Below are 20,675 nucleotides of genomic sequence, written 5' to 3'. Positions count from 1 at the left end.
ACTGAAGAGCAAAGCGCTCTCCTCGGTCGTGTGTGCGAGACAAATTACCTGCTTAATCGTGAAGTCGTTGATAAGGTGGTGGTTATGTTCGTTAAGGTTACAGTGCAACGAGACACAATCGCTCTGATAGAGCAGGTCCTGGAGCGTGTAGACCCGCTGGACGCCCAGGGATCTCTCTATCCCGTCCTGCAGGTACGGGTCATAAAATATCACGTTGAAGCCGAACGCTTTGGCTCGGACCGCGACTGCCTGCGCAGTGCGACCTGTGTGCAAAGGAAAGAGAGGAGTTAATTTAACCGATTCCCGGCTCCACGTGGCTGAGCTGCCCCATACCCTGACCCCCCAGACTAGCCCGGGGACTGCCGTGGGGGTCCCCTGCGACCTCCTGGGCTTCCAGGACAGCCCACAAAGGGAAGCTGGCTGGAAGGCAAATCCAGGCCACCTTGCACAGGGAGGGCTGTGCTTGGCTTTAGTGAGATGTTTGTGTTCAAGTTTAAAAAAAAAAAACAACCCACAAACAAAATGAAGAGCGAGGCCATTAGGCACCTGCCAGCTCACGGCCATTCGAACACGTGGCACCATCCATGCCCATGCAGGTCTAGTGGTGGAAGGCACAACATGCGGCTCAGCCCCACCGACGTGCAGCTCTGGACATCGCAGAGAAACAATCCTCTGCGGCGCTGCGCCTACCAAGAAAAGCCGAAAAAGGAAAGAAAAAAAGTGCCGCCTTCTTTAGGCAACTTGTATGTGATTGATAGGTTGTTCAGCCTCTCGCTGAACGGCTGGTTAATTGGGCATGATAAAGACAACTGTCGTGGCTTGGAAGCAAAGGGCTACTGCAGCCACTGTGCTGGGCAAGGATGTCTGTGGTGGTGTTGGAGACCCCCCTACCCGTCCCCACCACGAGGGCTGTGCAGGCTCCATTTATCTGTTAATTTTTCCAGCTAGCGGCAGTGCGGCAGCCCAGCACGTGCCTGGTTAATGGTGCACAGCAATGTCCCCCCATGCATGTACACTCCTGGTGCCCCAGAGATGCCTGGTTGACCAGGGGACATCAGCCCGGTGCCTGCATGGACGGAGAACCGGCTGCGAGCACACGGCCGGGCACACGCGGCCACCCTCACCCTGGCCCTGCCAGACAGACCTGGGCTAACCCTGCTCTAACCTCACCCACCTGCCTTGCCTCAGTTTCCCCATTTAAACGTCCTCATATGCCAGCTTTTTGCACTAATTACCCTAGGGCTTTGCAAGACAACAGCGTGAAGCACATGGGGAGAATGGCTACTGCACAGAAAGCAAGTGGAAATACCGCTGCAACATTTGTGGTCTGGCTCCCAGTCGGTGCTGCCTCGATGGCAGCCGCCCTCCAGCTGCTGCGGGGCACAGGCCCCGTAACGCAGCCAGAACTGCTCCCTAAACCGGGACCTCACCGAAATCTCCTCTGCTCAAGTTTCTGTCACTGTGTATGTGTCTGGCCATGAAGAGCTGGGTGAGTTTCTGCTGCCTGAACCATCTTACGCTGGCTGGACTTTGCTCCCAAAAGGGATGTCAAAGAAAGAGGGCTGTCAGCAGAAATACTGAAGCTACCGCTGACGATGAAGCTCCCTCTAGCTACGGGTGAACTGACAACAAACTTTGTTTTACACAGCCCTGCCACCGCGCAGGGCAGAATGGCTCAGGAAGAGCCGGGTTGGTGTAGCTGTGGCTCATGGATGGGGTTTTTCGGGAGAAGATGGCAGCACTCCCAAGAGTGGTCCCTCTTGGGGCGCTGCCGGGTTTCACCAGCGCTCCTCCAAGGACTCAGCCAAGGCTGACAAAATACAGCTCTTTCCCCCCAAAAATCAGCGTAAGATGTTCTCCCTACTTCACACCGATCCACCGTGGTGGTTCTGATTTTGACAATGCTCATTTTAGGTCCTTCCCGGGGCAGTGAAGTGATGCCAAGTCTTCCTCAGAGGCTGAACACCGGGCCGGCGGTGCTGAACGCACCGTTCGCAGGCTGCCCGCCCTTCGTTAACGTACCGAAGCCGATGAGGCCGAGCGTTTCCCCCCTGATGCGGGCGGCACCGGAGGCCACCTCCCGGATCTGCTCCACGCTCTGCACCCGCGTGCCTTCCCGCAGCGCCTGGTAAAGCCACGTGTTTCGTCGGTAGAGGTTGAGGACGTGGCAGACGGTGGAGTCGGCCGTCTCCTCCACGGCGGCCGAGGGGATGTTGCAGACGGCGATCCCTGCAGAGGCAACGCCACAAAGCACAACCGTGGCTCAGGACGGCAGCCCCGGCCGCTCGCCCCACGGCAAAGCAGAGGGGCTCCCGGCCCATCACCCATCATTTTTTAAGCATTTGGAGTAATGGTTTCCAAGGACATGCATGGTTTAGGTACAGCAGCCTGAAAAAACCCACTATCACTGGTAATGCTGAGGGGTCCCCTATGCCCCAGCGTCTCTCTGGAGTAAGGACAAGTGCAGAGTTCAAGTGCGACAGCTGCGCAGGAGTAATTCCAGCAGCAAAGGTTTGGTTTGCAATAGAAAGACTTATTCTTGTTTAGTTTAATCTACCTTCAAAGCAACTTAAATCGCGCTGGCAGAAGTCACTCCTTTTCCACAGTAAGACTGTTCAACCATTGAATTATTTAGGGACCAACGATTTGGTGCACTCGAGCAGGACGGCGCACCAGGCCAGCGTGGCAGGGCCAGCTTCCCTTCCACCAACAAGCACCAAAACAGTCGACTCAAAACACCCCACGGCAAGGCTTGGGGTGACTGCCACCACCACGGCATGCATACCATCAGCACAGCCTCCACCCACACTCCTGCAGGAGGAACCAATCGCTCCTGCCACAAAGTTTGGAGGCTTTCCCAAAATTTGGGAAGCGCAGAGGGCACAGCCAAGCCGGAGCAGCTCTCCTGCCCCAGCACCGCCACCGCACACCCGGCTGTCCTGGCGCGGGTCTCGATAACAGACCTTTTGTTCCTTTGCCACAAAAGGTTTATTTTGTGGCGTCCCCACTCGGAGCTGCAAGTATTAAGTTCACTGAAAATGCCTCACCAATCATTGCCCCGTCCAGGCTCAGTAACGTGTGTAAGGGTGTGCTTAATTTCACGTCTATTCCGCAGAGCAGTTAAGCACATGCTTATATCCCACCAGATTCAATGCGATTTAAACACACATTTAAAGATGGATGTGTATTTAAGTGCTTTACTGGACTGGGGCCTTTGAGTAGAAACCATGAAAAAGTAGGAGATAAAGACAGAATAAGATATTCAGAAAATCCCCTTCCACTGTAAGGGACACTGATTCAAAATCAAAAATCTCTTTCCCATCCCCCTGCCAATATCCCTGCTCCCAGGAGTGGCCTATCTGTTTTTAAAACCGTTTTCCACCCTGTGGCTGTTTGAAAGACCTACAGAAACTGGGAGAAAACCTGACTGACCCTACAGGGTGAAAAAACCCACCACCAGCCAACCCCTGAAAACACTGTCCGCCTCCTCTCCCTTTCAGGCGACAGGGACACGATGCTCTGGTCCCCACGAGCTCTGTTATTTACTCTTGTGCCCCCAGGAGCAGGAGCTGCCGGCACCGGGAGGGTTAAATACCCACGGCGGATGGTTCAACACCAGCATCTTCTCCTGGGGGTACTTTCTGGTGGGTCGAAACTGGTCCCACCAGCCCAGCCAGCAAGGTGCAGGCGGCCGCGAGTGTGTAGCCAGGCACCGCGTTTAGACACTGGTCATTTATTGACTGCACAGTTTAAAAACTACCTTATGGAAAGCAATACCAATTAAACTTTATGCTACATTTGTGGGTAGTCATTACATTTTCTACTCGAAACCACATCATTTGGCCACCCAATTTGCCAAGTATAAAAAGGATTATACTGCAGTATCCCATTACTTTATTCGTTATATTTTTCCTTTCTTGATGTTCAAAGCCTCAGAACATTGTTATAATGGATAATAACAATAAGAGTTAAAAACATGAAGAAACCATTACATTGAGAAGACACTGTTCTCCTCTCGAAAAAAAAATAATTCACTATATTGAGAATGGCTTTTTTAGGAATGACTATTTGAAACTCTCTTATCGCAATTATCTTTGTAAAACGGCTCACGTGAAATGGCCGTTATTCTTCACTTCCCCAGAGATAACCTGTAATACAAGATATCCTAAACACTATTGTAGGACTGCTTGATAGACTGAATCTTGGGATCAGATGATTAAAACCAGTTGTGCCTCAGCTGCTAAAATAATGGATACAATTAAGCTCTCGCATGGGGGGGTGTGCACCCAAAGGTCTCTGTGACCACCCAAACCAGTACCGAAATTGGGTGGCCCCAGCACCATCTGACAGCCACGCAATGCAGGCTACGCGCACCCCCCGAACCCAGCCGTGCAGAAAAATCCCATAGCTGGACGTAGGGGCTCCTTTCTGACAATGTGAACCTCCATATTTTGGCAGTCCATGTGACATGTACCCACAGTAAATGGCTTTTTCAAGTTCCTGAAGCACCTTTGATGAGATGGCAAAGGAAGTGGCAACAACCCAACACACAATTCCTGCTCCACCATCCGACATGTCACCTTCCCAGCGGTGTGGGCATGACTCCAAGAACCAGATCAGATCAAAAGACTAATCTTGCTTAACAAAATATAATAAAACACACTTCCTCCAATTTTTCTGAAGCTAGGTCAACTGTCCTGTGCCAGAAATAGAACAGCCATACAAATATCTGTTGGTACAAGGGGGCATCTGGAACTAGGGACAGTGCGGGAACAAGGGACTCAGATGGGGCAGTTTTAACGCAGTATGAGCCTAAAAGCTGCCTTCTAAAACCGCACCATTTCGTTTACTTCATGGTCAAGTTTTCTTGTCGTAATATTCTCTACGTGCAAAAAAGGTAAACTGCACCTGTAATTTTAGGGGCTGAATCAACCCCATTTGGGAGGTCCTGCCTGCAACTCCACTTTGCCAGCACGAACTTGTGGGAAGCAGCAGGTACTTGTGCTGATTTTAAAGACTCGGAGGGATGTGGGAGGGAACGGGGTGCAGAGCTGAGACCTACCAAGCTCCCCCGCGGCTTTGATGTCAATGTTGTCGTAGCCACTGCCTATTCGAACAATGACCCGTAAGGCCTTGAACTTCTCTAGATCTTCTCGAGTCAACGTGATGGTGTGGTACATCATCGCCCCAACAGCTTCATTTAATACCTGGAACAGAACAGAGATGTCAGGAGCCACCACGACACCTGGAGGAGACACCTGCAGCTCCTGAATCAGGAATATTACACAGTAAATTGTACATTTTTACTGCTGGCCTACTGTCTGACCCAGGCACTGTGCAAGCCAACACTTCCAGGCGTCACCAAAACCATCAGGGTGTGACCCACCGACACCGAGGCTATTCCCTTTGGGAACAGACGGGATGGATATCTGAAAATTATGATGTTACATCTGGGGAGACAAGGCAGAGGAAAACTGAGCCAGTCGCTCACCTGGACCCTTCTCCAGGTGGCTATCTGCTAATCCTTCTGCTTTCAACCAGCAGTAATTCTACTTTTAAACAGGAATTCGGTTTTAGAGCAGTATCTATTGTTTTTGAACACAACTGTGCGTCACTTACTTATAACTCCTTGACCTTCTTTTGTACACTGGAAGTACAAATATCTGTCATACTGTCCACATTAACCTTTCCTGTATGTTTTCAAGAGGACCTAAAAAGATTTGTGTGAGGCTGTACAGTCACATAAGGCTGTACTCTGTCCCCTTCAATGGAGATTCAAACCTTTGTCGCTGCGCACCATAAGCTACCTCGGTGCTCCAGAAACCCAAAACTGATCCAAACCCTCCAAGATGATTGGCTCACCTATCATCTGTCAAAGTCTTATAAAAGATCTCTGTCCTCCTTCCCCCACATTTAATATCTGAAGCACTGCAAAGATCAGCACTGATGCTATTTGTAGTTCTCTTTCCCAGATCCTGGAAGTGATTTCTGATCACTTCAAACCTCCTTTGAGTTATCTAAATGTGCACAAAGAATAATTTTAAAAGCAGTATTTACAACTAGTTGAGGTTCCAAGCAGAATACTGCACGGATCTGTCTGTACGCTGCTCAAACCTCACCCGCTCACTGCTGGGGAGAAATGAGCTGGGAGAAACGAGCAGCCCATCAGCTGCAGCGCGGGATGGTCTTAGCAAAGCCAGAGCAACTGCGCCGCACCCTGGGGAGGTGCAGAGTTCTCTTACTGCTGCACCGAGCAAGCAAACTTCAAAAAAAATGAGAAACGTTAATAATACTGATGTAAAAAAACCTGATGTGAAGAGATAAGGTGACTCTTTTTTTCCAAAAGAACATCTGGCTTCTAAACCAGCCTCGATGAATTTTCATCTGCAGCGACTTCTGGCGATGTTATCTGCTGATCGACGCAGCTTTGTACGCTTTTTGCTCCAGAAGAACTGGAAGAGGAAGGCCAGAGCACACCGTCCCCCAGCCCGGCCCGCCCGCGCCCTCGCAGTTCGCGTTACCTTCTCGTGAATCTCCTGAGTTGATTGTGCGTCACAGAATGCAACCGTCGCCAAGTCCTTCAAAATGGGCATCTCCACCGTACAGTCCCTCCCGTCCAGCAGTGCCACGAGGGGCCGCGGGTGCATGGGGCCGTTCATGATTTGAGGGCGAATACCTGCAAGCAGAAGAAGCGCGGCTTTTACACCGGCGGCAGCGGGAAGGTCCCCCCCGGCGGCACGGTTCCTGTGTCGGGTGAGGTGGTTTCAGCTTGTAAAACGAATTTTGGGGGATGACGGCAATGCAATGCGAAGTTTAGCCTAAGGTCCGGTTTTCTGTCTGGGAGTATGGCTGCGGTTTTGCCCCAGCTGGAGAGAAAAAACGCAGCGAGGCTTGCCCCCAGGACAGGGACGGACAACCCCATTTCAGCCACCTGTGACTTTCTGGCGGTGTATCTCCGCTGTGCCGATCCTCACCGACACAGGCCCCGTTTCAAGCAAACCACCTAAGCCAGAGCTGCCGGCCTCTTCAACCGTTTTATTTAGCATCTTAGGAGCGAAACCCAAGCCAGCAGTAGTTTTTTCCCATCTGCAGGAAGGCCGGGATTTTGTTCCGCAGACGTACACTGGCACTTGGTCTGTTTTTTTAAGGAATGATCATTTTGACCACCTCAGAGAGACAAGTCTGAACAGCCATCCACTCAAAAAAATGGATTACCAGAAAAGCAAAGAAAGAGCAGGACACCAAAGACCTCTTTAGCATACAGGCATATATTGTTACCGATTACCAAAAGGCTTCAAGGTAGGAACGGTGAAGCTCAGCTTACTTTGCAAAACCAAACCCGGTCTATCCCTGCATCCCGCAGGATGCTCTGGGATGTGTGGCTGGAGCCAGCGTGAAGGACCAGCATGTATGGGATGAATCGGCTACAGACCCTCCTCCGCCGCGGCAGCGAGCACACTCGTGCCAGCGGAGGACACTGCTCTTCTCACGCTTACACACCCCTCTCCGTGGGCTGCTCCCTTGAAAATATGTGTATTCAGGGGTCTGCTCAGCTGTGCTGCTTTTTTCTCATTTCACAACAACATGTTCTCCAGGCGGAGGTGAGGAAAAGAACGATCACCACCAAGGGCCGCAGAAGCCTGATTTTTATATCCTATTTATTGCTCTGCTGGGGATTAACTAGTTCATTTTTGGACAAGTCACTTAGAAATTTCTACGCCTCCATTTACCACTCAGTAAGGCCATTTATTACATTAGGACTGTACAAAATATCTCAGCTATCTTTTTCGGCTACCCAGGTGGTTTCTGGGAAAAGCGTAGGTGGGGGGAGCGGGTGCTCTGGGCACAAAGCGATGTTTTATTTCTGCTGCCACACCATGAGACAGCCAGACCTGGAGGGTTTGGGTTCAAACCTTCAAATCCCCGCACAAGCAGCCCCAGCAAAGTCCTTACCAAACCCCCTCCTTCTGCACAAGAACCTTCCAGGGCTACCAGCCAACATCTGACTTGCTTTTAAGCACAGCGGTTGTGTGATCCTTTCATTGAGGGGCTAGCAGACACACTAAATGCCTTCACTGCTTCTGGACCGGAGCGTTTTCCCCTGCCATGCTACATCACGGGTATCACGACTTACAGTGAAACTGCGGATGTCGGTGAGCTGGACAAGCACGGGGCTTGGCTGAGGGAACTCCATGGAGTTGGTTTTGGGTATTTTTTGGGGGGTCAAACATCTCACATGGGGTATTACAGAACAAATGCTACTGTCTGTGGCACTGTTTGAGTAAGTCAGACTAAAGCCGAGAGCGGGAGGCTCCTTCGCTGGCCCTCACGTGCAGGGCTGGGTACCGCTCCAGCCCTCTGGACTGCGGTTAACGCCAGGAATCGTGTCACTGCAGCCCCACGTGCCAGAAAAACAACAGTGAGGGAAAGAAACTAATGAGAAGAGCAACGCACTTGATTTCTTTTTTTTTTTTTTTCTTTTTTTGTTAAGGGAAAATTAAATGTGCCTTTTTGTCCAGATTGCTGTCGGGTAAAGTATTAGCAAGATCTCCACCAGCTGATGCGCATGTGACAGACGCGGGCGCTACGGGCCAAAGCGATGCCTCCCAGGCTGCGCCGGCACCAACAGCATCGCCCCGGGGAGGGATCTACACTGCTGCGTATGAAACGCGGGACAGCACGTAGTTCCATTTATTTCACATGGGAAAAAATAACCCCATGGAAAAAGGCAGGTTTAACGGAATGGGTTTAATGGCTCTCTGTTCCTATTTTGTTGCATCTGCTTTAAGAAATGAAGAACCAACCAACCCAGCAAACCTGACCGAAGATTTTCAGCATTACACATGAACATTTTTGGAATAGGTCCTTCTCTGTCTTTCCTACCGAGATCTCCATTAGCATGGACTGGAAGTAATACATTATGTTTGCATGCATTTCATCCAGATGGAAGTGCAACTGTGTCAGTAGGCAGGGTAGAGCGCCGAGACGATTTGGATAACTGAAAGAAGCTTGCCATAAGCAGATAAGCAAGAATAAAAACATGTACAAATCTCAGAGCGCTTACACAATCCTTATGTGAAGCACTATACCACAGCTAGATTATTTTCTCAGGTTAACAAGCGAGTGAATTGTAACACTGACTTAAACGCTTACTAACGTGTATGATCTCCAAGGCTTAGAGCATCACCTATCAGCCTCACACTGCAACTGTAAATAAAAAGGAATCCGATGCAGGGACAAGGTGGCCGTGGTGGTCCCAGCCCCGGCGGCCACCATCCCTGTCCCCAAGCTGCAGAACCATATGCCTCTGTCTGGGCTAGCCGAGCTCGGTGCCCGCTGGGGACCAGGACCATCCTCAGGCAGAGCAGCAGGCACACGGAGGCTGGTGGTGGCTTCCTGCGAGCCTGGCACATGGAAGACGAAACCACGGGTTATCTGAAACTTTGACATTTAATCTGAGCCCCAAAATAACGGTTTTATTATGCTGCCATTACATAAGCTTCTTTGAAAGTCAAACGAAACACAGCTTTTTTTTTTTTTTTTGAAACAGCATCTGTGTCTTTGCTCTGGATTAGGGATGTAATTGTGCATGATGACACAGGCTTCTTAGGCATGTCACCCTCGCCCGCACACAAAAGTGCAGTCGCCGAGGATGAATGCCGGCTGGAAACCGCGAGGTAGTCAGAGGAATGTCTCTCATTTCTCCTACTTCAATGAGGGAATTTACTTCAGCTTGACAAGGAAAGTTTTGAAGCAAATCAATACGAGATGAAGTGCATAATATATGGAAATTACGTTTTAATAAAAACCATTGGCAGGTTTGCAACTTCAACCGCAGTATATTTTCCTCGCCTGCCTCTCTTGTTGCCTCTCCACCACCCTGCATCTATTCTTCACCGTCCTGGTTCCTACCTCCTGCAAAAACACATTCAAACCGAAACATTTGGGCTGACAAAACCAAGCCAAACTCAGTCCGCTTTTCTCTTTACCTAAGCTCATACAGCACGTTTATTCTGCGTGCGACTGCTTCATTAAGAACAAGGTATGCCACGGATCAGAAAGTAATTAAACAGCCAGACACTCCCCCGCTACATTCTGATAAAAACATCGCAGCCATTAACCCTTTCGCTCTGCCACGCGTTGCAAACCCACCGGGCTCGCTCCACCGAGGGGTACGACGGGGTGTAAACCAAACCCATCGCTGCCTCCCCAGCGGGCAGCAGAGCGAGCCGGGGTGGTGCGGGCAGAAGGCAGCGGACCAGCTCTGCTCGGCGCTGGGGTGGGATCAGCTCTCCCTCCCAAGAGCCTCAACAATTTGGTGGCTCCCCCCGCCATCTGAAGCTCATTTTGCCGATAAAAGCCCCAGCCGTTCTTGCAAAGTTGTGGCGAGTGTTGTTCGGTATGTAATTTTTTTTTTAGGTGTTTTCAGCTGCCCACGGACCCTCGCCAGCATTGCAGGGAGAGCTTGCTAAGGAAGAGGGAGAGGAGGAAGGGTTTATGGAAAAAAAAAAAAAAAAAAAAAGAAAAAAAAGAAAGGCTTTGCAGTCACACTGAGAACTCAAACTCCACCCCGGCTCACAGGCAGCGCCGCTTGTTGCACGCAGCCCCGCGTATAAAGTGCTTTTGTTTCATTTTTAATACACAAAGCCTGCTTGTCCTCTCCTGCCGCTCCTCCCCTTTGCCACCCACTTGTATCCGATCCCAATGGCACCCCTGCCAAGAGAATTAGGGAGTGCTCCCTGCTAAATGGCAGCCTTTGTGTGACCGCAAGACGGCTGGTACTATCTCACAGAAACAAAAGCAGAAGCCATTTGCCTAATTCTTATTAATCTCAGTTGCCTACGCCACGCAGCATTTAAAAAAAAAAAAAAGGCTTTAAACATGTTCACTTGCAGTATATAAAAGTGCATCAAGAAGCAATCCTGACACTCGCCTGAATTACCCGTTCACAACAAAGTAGCTACAGTTTTACAGTCAACTACACACTTTATTAAACAAACAGAAAAGAAACAGGAAATTTCCCCTTGCCTGGAAAATGTTGCCTCCACATTCTTCTTCTTATTAAAAACCACACATGGCAGTGGAGGAGGAGGGAGGGAAGAGAAGGGGGGGGGAACCCACACACGATAAAATACTACCACTTTTCAGTGCGTTGCCTCTCCTTTCGTCTACGAGGGGGTATCTTCAAACAAGCAATCCCGCGGCCCACAGCTGCAACATCTCAAGACAAATGTCTCTTTGAACACGGAGGGAACAGAAAAGGCTTTTGTCCTGAGCCACAGAAGAATAGTCTGAAATTGCGAGAAGAGTTACAGTCACCTCTGCGCGGCTCCCAACTCTTCAGAGCACTCCCTCCAGACTTTGCCGAAGCTTTTAACTAATCGTAGTTCTTTCCCAGCCCTTGAATAAAATCATGTGAGTGCCAGCCAAAAAATCTTATGCTATGCACACTAAAGGGTTTGTATATGTCACAGTTGCTTTTTCCCCCTTCCACTCCCCTCCTCCTATTGACTTGCACATACGGCGTTTTTTTTCCGAGTTGTCTCAAATGGATTTAATCTGTGCCACGCTGCGTTTTATGTTTGTTTGGGTTTTTTTGTGTGTGGGTTTTTTTTTTAAACTTAAAAATGAAACATGCCTTCCCATGCGGAGTATATTGAACGAGGCTCCAGAAACAGGCTGATAGCCTTTAGCAGCAGTGGCGGCATCCCAAAAACAAACACAAAGCACTGGGGGAAAGCAAGGCTGCACTGATCTCATCTAGCACCCAGAAACGAAGGGCCAAATTCTTTCTTCATGTGTAAACCCACTGGTTTTCAGCATCAGAAACGACACTCGCTTGTTGGAAGGATTCATGTCGTCTTGGAGATGCCCATCTCCTGGTCCTGCCTGGTTTGTCCCAAATAGATAAAAGCAGCCCCGTATCATCATCATCCCAATCCCACACTCCTGCAGAGCGCCGGGAAGTGCCGCTGCGGGACACAGCGAAGGAGGGCAGGTCATACCTGTGCCATGCCCCATCTCCAGGGCACGTGGCAGCTCACGGCTTGGAGCAGTTGTTTTTTAATCTTTCCAGTCACCATCACCATTGCCAGCAGCAGCAACAGCTAGAGAGAATCCTCATCCAAGAAAGAAGAAAAAAAAATCTGCATCTCACTCCCGTTTAATACTGTTAGCCCTGCAGTTGTCATTCCCTGGCTACAGAGTGGTGCAAGTTAGTTAACAGAGGGATCTAAGTGGCCTTGGTGCAAACTACGTTGGATCCATCAAACTGATTTTCAGCCACGGAAGCCAAAACTGAACCACAGCACTGCTGCTGCACGGGTGGTACTGCCTACAACGCTTTACCCGGGAGAAATGCACTACATGGGGAATCTGTCAGCAACAAGGCTAGCCTGTGCAGACCTGTGTTTCTCCATCACCGTTTTATCGCCATCCTGCTGGTTCAAACAGCATCATCCCTCCCCTCCGCAGGCTGGGGGGGTCTGAACCACCCAGAGCTGGTCCAAGGGAAACACCCGGGAGAAACGGGCAGCAATTCATCGGCACACGCAGCCCTCTAACAGACAAGGGTCCTGCTGACCCTGGCAGATGCTCCTGGATGCCCAGGAGAGTCCTGGAATCGGAGGACGGGGTCAGGAATAAGGAGAAAAAGGTTTATTATCCTAAGCCCATACTGACTTGTAACATAAATATCAAAAGACCTGTCAGCCTCCCTGAAATCCAGTATCTGAGTACAAGACAAGGGGGTTTAGGCACATCTTTCTCATGAACTTACATTGCCGTTGCTTGAGTATTTCAAATTTTCCACAGATTTACTGTCCCAGCCATCACCCCTGCGTTACGAGCTGGAAAGCCAGGGTCCCACAGTGCTTTTCCGAGGTGCCTCAGGGGTCCCCACACCCTGGTGGCCCTGGACCACCCTCTCCACGGGCTGTAAACCAGTGCCGATCCTGCTTCAGGGCTGCACGGAGGGGAAACCTCTGGGAAGGCACCTCTGTGGGTCACAGACAGCACGTGGGGCGGTGGTTGCAAACTTCAGCGGTATCACTTGCAAGCAGAAAGGCCGAAGCGTGTCGCGAAGGTGCCATCGAACAAGTGCTGAAGGAAGGTTTCTGTGAGGGCGGGGATGTTTTTGGAAAGCACTGCAGATGCTGCAGGATCGAGAGGACCACCCTCCTTTACCACAGCGTACTTATAAGTGATGCTCTTCCTTTCATTTAACTTTTCCTGTTAATAAATGCTTCTCATAATAAATGCATATGAAAAAATGAAATAAAGAGTCTTTATCTCACAGTCAGGGGAAAACAGATATTTACTGTTATTTCTAACTGTAAATACTCTGGAGGCACTTTGTACTGTACAGACAGAAGCCACACAAATACAGAGCCAGTTTAGAAAGTGACATCAAATATCTTTTTTATAAATAATCATGGTGTGGTTTTTTTTTTTTTAAAGCAAAGCAAAGCATCTTTGAGACTGCCAGGATCCTACTGGGAAAAGACTGGGAATTTTTTTCGTTCAGAACTGATGTCCACAACGCAGCTGGAGCTGATGGGCTCCACGCTTGCAGCCAGGGTTGCCGCAGGGAAGGGGGATGATGGCAAAGCGGAGGCGACTTCCAGCCTGCTGGGAAAACCCACAGGTCCATGGCAGTCCCCTCCAGCGCGGGAAATCATGCTTCAGAGAAACTCCCAAGCTCCAGAAACATAAGCAAAGAGGCAGCAAGGCCCATCCTCCCCTGTAAGGGACAGGGTCCTTGCCAGAAAGCAAAAAACTCATACCTGCCGTTGGGAAGAGCCTGTGCAAACTCCTGACCTCTCCGGCACATTTCCTCCCATCAGCACCTAAGAGCTGGCTTTTTGCCAGTTCCCTTTTTAGATAACTTTTCAGGGCTTCCTTTAAGAATGTATTTTTAAAAATTCATGGGAAATTCCCATATAAAACAATATCCTCATTAGCTGATACGAACACTGTGATTACAGTCCCCAGCTGAACTACAGAAGCAGACAGCAACCACAAAGAAATGCTCAATAAAAATACAAGGAGTATATATATATGGTATTTTCTTGCTCTTATTTTAATTCCTGTAGACACACACTAGAAACAGATACACCTCTTCACCTCCTTTTGCATACCTCCATTAAAGCACCGAGATACGCGTAACCCGCTGCCGGGGATGCAGCCTTGGGGCAGGAAAGCCAAGCACAAGCTTTGCAAAACTCTGGAGCACTACTCTTCCATTAAATAATCTCTGGACTGAACTAAATCTCATCCAGGAGCACTCTAGATACAGCCACAAGTATATAAACTGGTGTAACACAATAAAAAAGTGATAGAATAGTAATACGTAGCCTCTGCTATATACCTACCGTATCAAATCCTTGGTGTTTTGGTTATTCCCAGGCTGCTAGGTGGGTAAATCTGTGTCTACGAACACCAACCTGTGGCTTTCTGCCCCAGCTCACACGTGGATAACAGGAGTGACTTCAAGAGGAGCTAAGCAAGGTCTTAGGGTGAAACTCCTAATGGTCACGCAAGGCGACGGGAGACAGGGAGTGCCCGATGGATGTGCTGGCCCCAAGGGCTGGCCAGGGACCCCAAGAAGCAGGAGTGCGGAGCAGGGGATGGACGGACGGGACGGCGAGTCCGGAGAAGCAGTGGGAGCTGCCAGGGTATGTGAGAGAGATGGCAGAGCAGATGGGAGAGGCCGTAGGGGGTGGTGAGGGATGCTACCAAGAAAGCTAAAAGAACCACCTCGGAGAAAAACTGCTTGCTCAGAGGAGCTCAGTTTCTTGTATTCTCTTTTTTTTTTTAGAGAGGGATGGGAAGAAAAGGGGAAAAACCCAGTTAGGGTCTGTGTTGTGGTTATGATTCAGATACCATATGGATTCTCAAATGGTCCCACCGCCCAGGGCTGAGCTTTGCAGCTCCTATTAAAAACAATCTGGAAAAGGTAGCAAAAACCCCAATAAATTCTCCTTGAATGTGCTCCGTTACCAAGCCCAGTGCTGAAAACAAATCGTATTTGTAGTTCTTAGCGGATAGCTTTCTTGATATTATCCAGAAACCTGAGAAAATGCTTTCTCTCCAGTGCTGCCACTTCAGCTGCAGTATATATTCTTTACGTTTCATATGCGTGACGTTCACCTCTGAGACACACATTCCAGCCATACGGCATCATGCAGAAGGGATGAAATCCCACGCCAGCTCTCCTTCGAGTCCCTCCCTATCCTCTTTATCCATTTATCTTTTCCCAAATGGAAACAAACTACAGCAGTAAAAAACAAATGAGCTGCTCCAGGAAATGGACAGCTTTCATTGCTGGTTTTTTTTTCTTAAAAACATAAAATAAATAAAACCAAGGAGAACGATGCTGATGCTTTACAAGAGGGCACAGGGGAGAGCTGTTGAGATTAACCATCTGAGCAGGAGGCTGCTTGGACTTCAAATCACCCTGAGGGATTCAGAGGCTGTAAAGATGTTTTGGAAGATGAGATGTAAAAATCAAGACTAAAGATGAGCCCGCCAACCGGCAGCGGCAGCCCTGGCAAGGGGACAGCCTGAAAGGCCGCTGCCGGAGGCCACCACGAGACCAGCAGCGGGGCTGCTGACAACGTATCAGCGTTGCGGGGTACAAACTTGGTTTTATCACACAGACAGACAACTGAGAGCCCTATGGTTTAGACTGGAAATTTCCCTCCAATGAAAAAACAAAGGTAATCCATCAAAGCAAGCACTTGGATTCAGCTTTTGGGCAGCGAGGGGTTCAATCACACTAGCTGTCCATGTGCCACTGGCACCTTTTAAACTTGCGTTTGCACACTGATAATGGGTGATTCTGACTGGAAAATAAAGAAAATGCCACATTGTGAGATACTTGTAGGAATTAAATTATGCTGGCGTTAACCACTGACATTTGTCCTTCCCGATATGCTGGACAGAAAGTGCTATCAATCTTTGAAGCAAGATATACATTGGGCTTTCTATATGCTGCTCTGCTTTGCTGCTGGCACTTCTGAGATCTGCTGGAAGTTTTCTGTAGGCCCCAGAGGAGGGTCGAGAAGGCACTGGAGGAGTTTCTGTGTCGGGGAGGACAGCGGTTGCCATTCACTGTTGGCTTACAGCATTCCCTGTCGGGTGATGCTCCTACAGCACAGATGAGCAAGCTGGAGAGATGGGACCGCTTTGCCAGGGTGGGAGCCTGGGCAGCCTTTGGGAAGATAAATCCTCCTCTCCACGTCCGCCTGTAGCTGTTGTCATCTCAAGACATTCGTCTGCAGCAAGAAGGGAGAACAGCCCACCGAGGATCCAGCCCAGGCTTTACTTAATGCTCCTTTCACGAGGGCAATGTGGGAGCCTTCGGTGAGAGCCCAGCTTGACTTTAAGAGCCTCCCCAAAGCAACCTTTGGCCAAGTGCAAAGTGCCAAAAAGGGCTGGCAGCTGCCTCGGTTCCTCCTGCAAATGCCGCAGATGATGGGCTGTGGGCTGTGTTGGGAGCTGTGACCATCCAGGGAGCACCGAAGCCCTGGCCTGGGGCGAGGGATGGTTTCAATCCTTTAAATCCACCTGGACATCTCCAGCGTCTTCAATCAAAGTGATAAAAGGCACACAACCTTCAAGCCACGGGCAGCGAGTGACACCGTTTGCAGTGACGCACACCAGCGAAAGAGAAGCGCGTGGGTTGTCCCTGGGCTGTCCCTGAGCCCTGTGAGCCACACCACGTGTGCTCCCGGGGGCTCTTCCACAGCTCGAGTGACGCTTGCTAGCTACTAAAGGAAAAAAGATGGTGAGCTCACTCCAAAACCCACAGGTCTTGCCAAGGCCTTGTCCCTTGTAAGACCTATTAAAATAGCTCCTGGGCACTTGCCAAGCACACAAGCCCAGCTGGAACTGTCTGTTCAGTGACCCTGTTGCAAGGTCATCCCTTCTGGAGACCGAAACAGCCACTTTTTGACCTGTCAATGTGAAACGTTTCTGCTGAGGGCAATGGACATTTGGTAACTTTCTCCCTTCCTACCGCTGCTCCCGGCCGCGTCCCCGCTCTCAGATCCCCACCCCCTCTTTCCACAGCAAAGATCAAATGAAGGAAACCTCGGCATGGAGAGGAAGCCCAACCACCACCACGTTTCCAGCTTTTCTGCAGCACGTTCACAGCTCGTACAAGGCTCCTGCTTTTGTTGTCCTAGTTTCTTGCTTCACTTTTTTTCCATTTCTTTCCCTGTCTCAGTCCGTACCTGGAGCCCCCTGTGCTCTCCCATTGCTCTTTGAGGAATTTGAGACCAATTCTGCTTAGTGCAGAAAGGATGGCAAAATGGAAATATATGAGCAAGGGAATAACTCTGGAAGGTCCTGGGAGGTGCTGAATGCCTGCAAATCCCACTCATTTCCCTAAGATAAACACCTTCACTTCCCTGTAGCACAGGATCATAACTAAGCAAGAAAAAAACCCTAAATACTAACATTCGAAAGCACTTAACTACAACCTACTTGCTATTAAAGTTGATTTACTTTTACAGCGAATGCTTTACAAGTGTATCGTAGGATTTAATCACAGTTACACTGAAGAAAAAAAAGGGCATACGTTGAATTCCTGTTGACATTTAAAGCAGCCCAGAACCATAAAAACACAGCAAACAAAACGTCGGGCTCAGCAGCGACCACCAAAACCCACCTGCTCTCCCAGGGTTAGCAAACAAAATTTGCACTCTGCTAGTTCTGTGGCCCTGAGTGTGGCCCCAGCCTGGGTGGGATGTCCTCTCCCGGTGTGCTCCTCGAAGGCTGGGTGCCCATCCCCGAGCTCCCCAGCTCCTGGTCCTTCTCTCACCCGCAGAAGTCATCAAGGCCACCGGGAAACCCACCGCGGTGGAGGACAACCCTCAAGCGCATACTTCAGCTGAGCACGTATTTCAGTGCGTGCTGTCCTTAACAGAAATGTTTTCTGGGATGGGGCCGATATCCCCTCGAGGCGCTTTATCAATTATTTGCCAGGCGAAAAGGTGCACTGTCATGGGAGATAAAGAAGATGATTGCACCACACAGAACAGGAAAGATGTACATGAGAACTGATTTTATCCTTCGGAGGAGCAGTTTACAGAGGGAGGCTGTTTGCCCTGTGGGTATTCCCAGCTACGGAGGGTAAGTAGGGAAAGCAGCTCATCTTGGAGCACTGTCCCATAGACACCCCAGACCAGCAGCTCTGCCTGGGCACGGACCTGCAGGCAACGGCAGCGCCGAGGGAACAACCAGCCGGCTCCGACCTTCCCCTTGAGTTAGACTTTCTGAATCTTACAGAACCTGAATATTTTCTGGTTTTTTTTTTTAATACATGTTGGAAAAGACTGGTTCTACCTCAGGCAGTGTTTACTGGTCATGACTGCATTAAGAAGACAGAGCTCTGTATGTAATGTCCTAGGAAAAGTATTGAAAAGAAACTCACTCCTGCTTCGACCCATGTTCCTTAACTAATATATTATTTTTAATACTGTTGTCAAGCTGTCTCCCCAGATACATCAGTAAAATGAAGAAGGATCCCACACTGCGCTTGCAGCCACCTTCCCAGAGAAGCATGCTTCTGCTGGAGAGCTCAACAGGAACAGGGCGACGCGGGGCCCAGCAGCATCTCCCACCCTGACGTCTTCTCTCTGAGTCACCTGCAAGGCTGTTCACTCAGCTGGAAAAAAAAAACCAACCCATAGCCCCCCCAGAAACCTCAATCTCTTTATCCAACTTCTCTGAAAAAAGATTTTAGAGATGCCACACAATACAGCCCTTTTTAGCTATTTGTGCCCTTGAGCCATGCATTAATACAGCTGAGGCTAAGCTGGATTGAGGGAATTTTAAATTGGTGTATTGGACAACATAGAAGGTTATAAAAAAAAAAATTAAAAAAAAAAGCACTCCAAAAAGAAAAAAGGAAACACTCCCCACAAAACTGGCTTGTAAGCTGAAGATTTCATGAGGTCAGGGTGAATGTACAAAACCTCTCACTGGAAATGTTATTAATAATAGCATCTTATCTCCTGTTACATAGAAAGTACACTGATTAATAACAATACACTGATAAGTAACAAACTCCCAAATCTCAGAATATTATCATTTAATCACCTTTTTTTTTTAGACTGAGGGAAAAAAAGTGGTGGTCAGGGCAGAGAACTCTGTATTTTAAACTCACCCTTTTAAAACCTGACTTTTCAACTTTGCAGAGCCTTACTAGCTGCTCACTAATAATTACTGTATTCTGAGAGCATCTTGAAGTTGCAAAAGGGCATTGTAGGTATTTATTTCAGAAAGAAATAACAGTGTGTCCACACACTTAGGAAGACTTCTCAGGTGCACAAAAGAACATGGTTTTGAGACTGCATGTAGAAATTTTTACTCCATGTATACAGAAGTCAGGTTTCTACTAGTAAACTTCAAGCCAGAAAAAAGTCTTTTGTAATTCAGGGGTATTAAATCTTTCTTAAAATGTCAAAATCAAATTAAAGCAAATGAGATATATTTTATGAGTTGCTTTTAAATTCAGCTCTTTCAAATATCAGTTAAACCTTTTGAAAATTAAATGAATTTTATTTTGAACGTAATGTGCAATTGTGGAGATCTGAAGAAAAGCTTGTGGTCCCAAAAGCACGTGTGTTTTTCTAACTATACAAGTTGGTCTAATAAAAGATATTATCTCTCCCTGCAAACCTTGCCTAGCTTCAGTTTTCCTGGCTGAATAAAGATAACAGAAAAAGTTTAATGATTAACTTTCACGCTCTCTATTTTCCCTCTTTATCAGGCTTTTCCTGGCCGCTAGCATTCCTGCTTTGCTGCAGGTCTGGGGGCTGCATGCACCCACCTGCGGGCAGCGCCGGGGACCTCAGCCCCAGCCTCCACACACCTCCTCCGGATACATCACCACCTCGACAGCTTCTGGACCTGGACGTGGCCAGAAAAACCCAAAACTCTTCTAAAAAGATCTCAGCTAATGCTGGAGACATGATTTCTTTTGCTACAGTAAGGACTGGGGTGGAAGCTGCGGTGCCTCCAGCCACCCCACCTCGCCTCCCTGGTCCTCTCAAGGCTTTCGGAGGCTGAAACAAACCCCTCCAAAGCTTTCCAGCCAGACTATTCTGGGACCCTGGATGAGCAACGCACACTAGGAACAGGCGAGAACATACCTAACATTTTTTCTCATCCCTAACCCTAAAAACGTCCTCCTTTGATTAGTGATAATCCACAGCCACACGTTTCACACCTTAAATTAAGACAGTGGACCAAGCAATGCCTGCTAAACACCATCACTGACTTTGATACCAAAAGTACCTATTCACCCCGAGACACCGCATCTGTCAGCACGAGTAACGAGCACCCCGGGGAGGGTTTCCGCATGGGTTTTTCCTGTGTGCCCAGGATGGGCTCGAGTCAAGGCTAGGTTAAACTCTCATCATTTTGCAAATCCTACCCTTGTAGCTGCTTCATCTCCACCTCTCCCACACCAGCTGGAGGGCACTCAGCCCAGTCAGCCGCATGCAAGCGCCTTCTGGTTTATGAAAACCACGTTCAATGTCCAAATATTGCACAGTTCCTGGAATAATAGAGCTTATAACCTCCTTAATTTATCATCAGTGTTTAAAATAGTATCACTAAACCTCAGAAGTCATGATAGATGAAAAATTTATCTTAAAGCAGAG

General features: G+C 48.9%; 1 protein-coding gene across 6 annotated transcripts in view; it reads right to left on the bottom strand.

The window, feature by feature from the left end:
* CTBP2 (C-terminal binding protein 2) overlaps nucleotides 1–20,675 on the bottom strand; it is a 142,333-nt gene that overhangs the window by 5,651 nt on the left and 116,007 nt on the right. For 4 of the 6 annotated variants that reach the window (XM_030031501.2, XM_041127430.1, XM_041127429.1 and 1 more), the window contains 4 exons: nucleotides 6,522–6,676; nucleotides 5,063–5,207; nucleotides 2,023–2,229; nucleotides 49–263 (listed from right to left, as the gene is read on the bottom strand). In XM_030031501.2, coding sequence (XP_029887361.1) covers nucleotides 49–263; nucleotides 2,023–2,229; nucleotides 5,063–5,207; nucleotides 6,522–6,676 — 722 coding nt within the window. Of the gene's footprint in view, nucleotides 1–48; nucleotides 264–2,022; nucleotides 2,230–5,062; nucleotides 5,208–6,521; nucleotides 6,677–11,028; nucleotides 11,224–17,674; nucleotides 17,971–20,675 lie in introns of those variants that run through there. The other 2 variants (XM_041127428.1, XM_030031503.2) reach the window with 2 other exon arrangements.

The sequence above is a fragment of the Aquila chrysaetos genome, chromosome 11, assembly GCF_900496995.4.
Source record: "Aquila chrysaetos chrysaetos chromosome 11, bAquChr1.4, whole genome shotgun sequence".
NCBI lineage: Eukaryota > Metazoa > Chordata > Aves > Accipitriformes > Accipitridae > Aquila > Aquila chrysaetos.
This window is presented reverse-complemented; position numbering and strand designations above follow the sequence as displayed.